The sequence below is a fragment of the Triticum dicoccoides genome, chromosome 2A, assembly GCF_002162155.2.
Source record: "Triticum dicoccoides isolate Atlit2015 ecotype Zavitan chromosome 2A, WEW_v2.0, whole genome shotgun sequence".
Taxonomy (NCBI): domain Eukaryota; kingdom Viridiplantae; phylum Streptophyta; class Magnoliopsida; order Poales; family Poaceae; genus Triticum; species Triticum dicoccoides.
This window is the reverse complement of record NC_041382.1, coordinates 13523800-13529798: the sequence shown is the minus strand read 5'-3', so window position 1 is coordinate 13529798 and position 5999 is coordinate 13523800. Positions and strand designations below refer to the sequence as shown.

Here is a 5999-nt window from a genome sequence, read left to right as displayed (position 1 = left end):
TCATTTTTAAACTAATAGAATGATCCACGCAGTGGCGGATCTAGGATTCGAGCATTGTGGGGGCAACCGTGGGCAACATTACAAGCGTTAAGAATTTGCTTATTGTCGATCACATTACAAATAGTTAATAAAGTTTGGTGCATCATAATTTGGCATATTGGTACAAATTTTAACAAAAAAAATCCAAATAGTTCAAACAAAAATTACACTGTAGCTCGTGATCGCGCCATGTGGTAACGCATGACCTCGCACCGTCCGCCGCCGCCGAACTCCATGCGTGACCTCACTGAGCTTGTACTATGTTGTTCCGTGCTTGCTCAATCGCTCATGTTGGCTCACGGCCAGTGTTGTCGTGCGTTCGCGACCTATCTTTTTTTAGATTGTTTATGATCTACTCCTTCCGTTCCAAAATATTTGAAGTTTTTCCTAAGTCAAATTTTTTTAAGTTTGACCAATTTTATCTGAAAATTTGCTAATTCTACCAATATGAAATATTTTGATGAATCTAGTGAAGCTAATTTGGTGTTGTAGCAGTCAGTATATTTTTCTAGAAATTTTGTTGAACTTAAATTTTTTTATCTTAGGCCAAACCCAGAACTTTAAATATTTTGGAAGGAAGGGAGCAACTGTTTTTTTGGTGAAGAGAGGGAGTAACTTTTTTGAGGAGAAAGAGTGGGAGTAACTAGTTGTAGTCCTCGTGGCTTTGTTTACTATTATGATGTAGGCTGAAGTACACATAGAAAGTGGAGTGGGCCGGACGCTAATTATCTCCGAATGATGTTCGGCTAAATCCTGGTTCTATATGTATCTGGTTATTATTAGCCTAGTACAAGATTAGATAATGGACATACATATGTACTGGTAAAATTTTGTTTGCAAAATGTTCATGGGGGCCATGGCCCCCATGCTGGATCCGCCCATGGATCCACGTAATATGCGCAACACTTGATAAGCTTTTTAAAGTCAATTTTTTAGATGAGAATACTTGTGAAGAAGTCATGAAGTAATATTTTAAATTATATGTACCACTTAATCTCTACAATCAATTATGATTTTAGCTCCATATGATTGTACAGAACTTCATATAATTGTAGAATTATTTATGACTTTAAGTTAAGTGTATCTGTACTGTTGTAGATGGATGATTGTAAACTTGTGGACAAATCAGTAGTCCGAGTGTACATTGAGTGACTTGTACTGAACTACAGATAGTTAAGTCAATGTCACTTGTGTAGGAGGTAAGAAAAGTCATGTGCATATATCTCGTGGTTTGTCGGCGACGTCTTCGGTGACATGATAAATCTTGGCCATGGTAAAGCATTTTTCCTCTCATGTGTTTTGACGTATGGTTCCTCTTTGTCCTATATGTGGAAGATACTCCCTCTATGGTTGAATGGTCATATGTATGTGGAATCTTCCGTGTTTTCCGTCGAATGGTCTGGCAATTTCTGTTTTCCGTTGAAACTTGTGGAATGTATGTGGAATCTTCTGAAGTATACCGTTGAATGGTCATCAGAGCTATACCGTTGAATGGCCATTTCTGTTTGAATGGTGATGGTGATAAGAGCAATTATACCGTTCAAATAAGTTGTCTGCAGTGTATATAATGTCACCCTCAAAGTAGTTCAGTTAATTTGAAAATTCTTGTATGGGGCTTGTCACTGTACAGTTGGTTGAAATATCAGAGAACAGCGAACAGCTTGTCGGCTTACAAATAGGCCAAGTGCTCGTCCTGGCTGAGCCACCCATAGCACAGCCTTCTGCTCCTAGTAGGAAATTAAAGAAATAAAGATGGCTTCTTCTACCACTAGCAGCGGCAGCAAGACTCTGCGTGTCCTGCTCTTGCCCCACTTTGCGACTGGCCACATCCACCCCTTCACCGAGCTTGCCGTTAGCCTCGCCGCGTCTAGCCCGCCAAACGCCGCCGTAGAAGCCATCATCGCAGTCACGCCGGCGAACGTTCCAATCGTCCAGTCCTTGCTGGAGCGCCATAGCGCAGCAGCTGTCAAGATAGTTACCTATCCGTTCCCAACGGTGGAGGGCCTGCCCAAGGGTGTCGAGAACCTTGGGAAGGCGGCCACTCAGGCGGACTCTATGCGCATCAACATCGCCGCCTCGAGCGAACCCCTGATGCGCCCCGCGCACGAGACGCTCGTCCGGGCGCACTCTCCAGACGCCATCTTCACCGACATGCTCTTCACCTGGAGCGTCGACATCGCCGACAAGCTTGACATGCCATGTGTCGCGTTCCATGTCACTGGCGCCTTCACGATGCTCGCCATGCGCCACCTCATGATGGAGGACACCGCGATCAACGGAGAGGACATGGTGACGGCCCCTCCGTTTCCGACCCCTCAAATACGGATCCCGAGGACCGAGCTCCCCGACTTATCGATATTTCGATATGTCTTCGGCAAGGTTCATTCCATGCAAGCTGCCTGCTTCGGCCTCGCCGTCAACACATTCTCAGGCCTGGAACAGCAGTACTGCGACATGTACATGTGCCAAGGGTACGTGCAGCGCTCCTACTTTGTAGGGCCACAACTGCAATCCTCTCACAGCCCCACGGATGCTGCTGCTGACTCAAAGTCACAGTACATCCGTTGGCTTGACACAAAGTCGGACCATTCGGTCGCGTACGTGTCCTTTGGCTCGTGCGCCCTCGTGTCGGAAGCTCAGCTGGACCAACTTGCTCTTGGGTTGGAGGCTTCGGGGAAGTCGTTTTTGTGGGTGGTCAGGGCGGCCGAGAAGTGGACTCCACCCAAAGGGTGGGAGAAGCGTGTCGAGGACCGGGGGCTCATCATCACATCCTGGGCTCCACAAACTTCCATACTTGCGCACCCCGCAGTGGGCGTGTTTCTGACGCACTGTGGGTGGAACTCCGTCCTAGAGGCGGTGGCCGCCGGCGTGCCTATGCTCACATGGCCAAAGGTGCACGACCAGTTCGTCAACGAGAGGCTAATCGCAGATGTGCTAGGTATCGGGGACCGACTGTGGCCGCATGGCGCTGGCTTACGGCGCGAGGATTACGAGAAACATGAGGTGATCCCGGCCGACGATGTGGCCCGGGCATTGCTCACATTCATGCATCCTGGAGGACCTGGGGACGTTATGAGGACCAGGGTAATGGACCTCGCCTCAAAGTCTCATGCCGCCATCGCAGGAGGCTCCTCGCACCAAGATTTGCACCGCCTCGTCAACGATCTCATGGCAGCAAAGGGGGGACGGAGCTAGCTAGCTTGCTAGCTGCCATGCATGAGTTGAACTCATCGCACCTAAGTACATCATTACGTGGCCTTCAGTCTATTCCATATATTTTTCCCTGTTGCAATCCACGACGTACGTATGTTTCCGTGTAGTATTTGTTTTGACATTCAGTCTTTTGCACTCGTCTGTTTTTTTTCTCAAAAAATAAAATAAAATCTCTTCAGCCCTGTATTGCAAATTTATGGGCCTGTCCACGTGTTACTCTTGCAGCTAGCTACATGACACATTCCATGCAGTGCTGAGAGAATTGGTTACACTATATTTCAAATAAAATTTGACAGTATTCGGTTTAATAATACTAGAAATAATATTGAAAATACAGATTCTTTGATATATTTATCTAATTATTGAGGTGGACATTTTTATTTCCATGTTAAGGTGTTTTTCTTTTTATGTTGTGGTGACATGTGTGCATGTTAAAAGAAAAAGAATGGTGGAACGGAGACCTATTTATTACTTATTATTATATAGGATATCCATACATATTTGCATGGTAAGGTGAATCTTATTGACGGGGGAGGTCAAACTGTAGCCGTGCAGCTGTGGTGATTGGGTGGTGGATCCAGGGATCCAGCATCCAGATCTCAGGTGGTTCGAAATCACAACCACAAGCCTGCAACTATGTTGTTACGGAAGTACTTCGCGGACGACGTTTCGCTGAACGACACATGCACGGCAGGTAATCCCACCGCATGCTGCTGTCTAGACTAGCAAATGGATGGTGTGATGGACATGTCGTGCATGTTTCGGCTGGACTAGTGTCATCGGTGTAGCAGTGCTCATGTTGTTACCTACTTCCTCTGTTCCGAATTACTCGTCGCAGAAATAAATATATCTAGATGTATTTTAGTTCTAGATACATCCATTTCTAAGACGAGTAATTTGGAACGGAAGGAGTAGGTAGCTACATTCACACCCCAAAATGTAGTTTGAAAATAGTATATTATATTGGTTCCTAGAAAGCAGTAATAACGGCGAGTTTAACTAAACTACTAATGAGATGGTAAAAAATTGTAAATAAAAAGACTAACTAAATGGTTGGCGCCTAAGTAATATAGACGTTCTCAGAGATTTCAGAGTCATCACTGCTAGTGTAATCTACGTAACATATTAAATATGTGGCATGCATGAAAATGCTAAAGATAAAGTCTTTTCCCATCCATGGTGCCGGCTTGGTGAGTTGGCATGGTTATATGTTGAGAGAATTAAAGTTCGTGGGCATCAGTTATTTAAATATATAGAATATGTTGCTTGCACCTGCCATGAATAGTAAAATTAAGGAAAATAGAAGAAAAAAGTCAAAATTTCTGAAAAATAAATAGAGTAAACATTGTTGAATGTTTTCCGTATGGGCAATTTCTTGTGAAGAGAAAACCTTCCCAAAGTTAAAAAAATCAATGATTTCCAAAATAGTCTTTTTAAAGCATATGATAATTAGTCGTACAGACTTGACTTTTCGGAACTTGTGCATGAATAACGTATTCAAATTATCTTCAAGTGCACTGCACTCAGGAGGCATTTATCAAGACGTGCAGTCTCTAGCAGCACATGTGCACCCGGGAGGTATCTGGTTTCTCTGCCGATGGCATTTCTGATTGCGAAGTTGAGAACAAGTCGAGTCTCGTCAACTGCAGCGGTGGCTGACAGAAGCCGCGAAAACTGATGAAATGGAATGTTTTAGTCCGTGTGGAGGGAATGATAGCCATAATTAATTGGCATCAAGGACAGAGAGAGACGCTTAGTTACAATTTTATATTACCCTGGGTCCACTATTGAACTGAACTAGTTGTTTTCTCAAAGACCCGGCCCCTTCAAATATTTAAGGTTGATGTTTTTTGAAGGAGGATTACCCCGTCTCTATATTAAAATGATGCATGCGGCAATCTTTATTAAGTTATTCAACAAAGTCTGACAAAATAATTATGAAAATAAACCCAAACCCCTACAAGAATAAAGATGTGGCCTGACCGCATCAACGAACACGATTTAATCCAGCGACCTCGAGAAGCCGTCCGCCTGAGAAGCTGAGAGCATCAACCGGTCTAGGCGTCCCGCAACGTGCGCCGGATGTGCACCCTCTAGGATCCGCCGTCGCCATCTTCCACCATCTCATCTTTAGGTGGGATCATTGCATAGACCTTGCCAGAACCATCTCCCGTCGACGTCACCATGACGCCAGACAACACCACCAGCTTGCGCGCGTTCATCAAACCATGTCCAACACCAAGACTCCACTGCTCCACGCCACCGAGACCCATGGTCTTTAATGCGGTAGATGCAACACTGCTCTATCCATTGGCCCCTCCAGTGAACCCCTGTTTCAAAACAATGCCGGGAGAATATTATACGGAAACCAATATTCAATGAAAACTTCATGGAAACCATATTTAAAGTTTGGAAAAAATCTGAAAAAATACGAGATGTTAAGAGGATGATATTTTATTGCCACGCAAAATTTCATGTTGAAACACATTACAAGATGTGAGCTATAAAAAACACAAATTCAGCCTTGAATAATGACATTCCTGTTTGGCACTATTCAATGTTGGTTTTGTCTTTTTCATAGCTCACATCTCGTAATGTGTTTCAACTTGAAATTTTGCGTGGCAATAAAACCTCACCCTATTAACATCCCATATTTTTTTCAGATTTTTTGAAACTTCAAAACATTTTCTTCTCGCGGTTTTCATTGAATGTTGGTTTCCATATGATATTTTCCCAAACAATTCCCT

The 5999-nt window shown here is 44.1% G+C and overlaps 1 protein-coding gene across 1 annotated transcript; it reads left to right on the top strand.

The window, feature by feature from the left end:
- The first annotated feature begins 1767 nt into the window (after window positions 1-1767).
- Window positions 1768-3487, top strand: LOC119358649 (UDP-glucose flavonoid 3-O-glucosyltransferase 7-like). Its single transcript, XM_037625107.1, has one exon. The coding sequence runs from the start codon at window positions 1792-1794 to the stop codon at window positions 3232-3234; it is 1443 nt and encodes a 480-aa protein (XP_037481004.1). The 5' UTR covers window positions 1768-1791; the 3' UTR covers window positions 3235-3487.
- The last annotated feature ends 2512 nt before the right edge of the window (window positions 3488-5999 follow it).

Coding starts and splice junctions, on each gene's coding strand:
- LOC119358649 (XM_037625107.1), top strand. CDS start 1,792: ATGGCTTCTTCTACCACTAGCAGCGGCAGCAAGACTCTGCGTGTCCTG.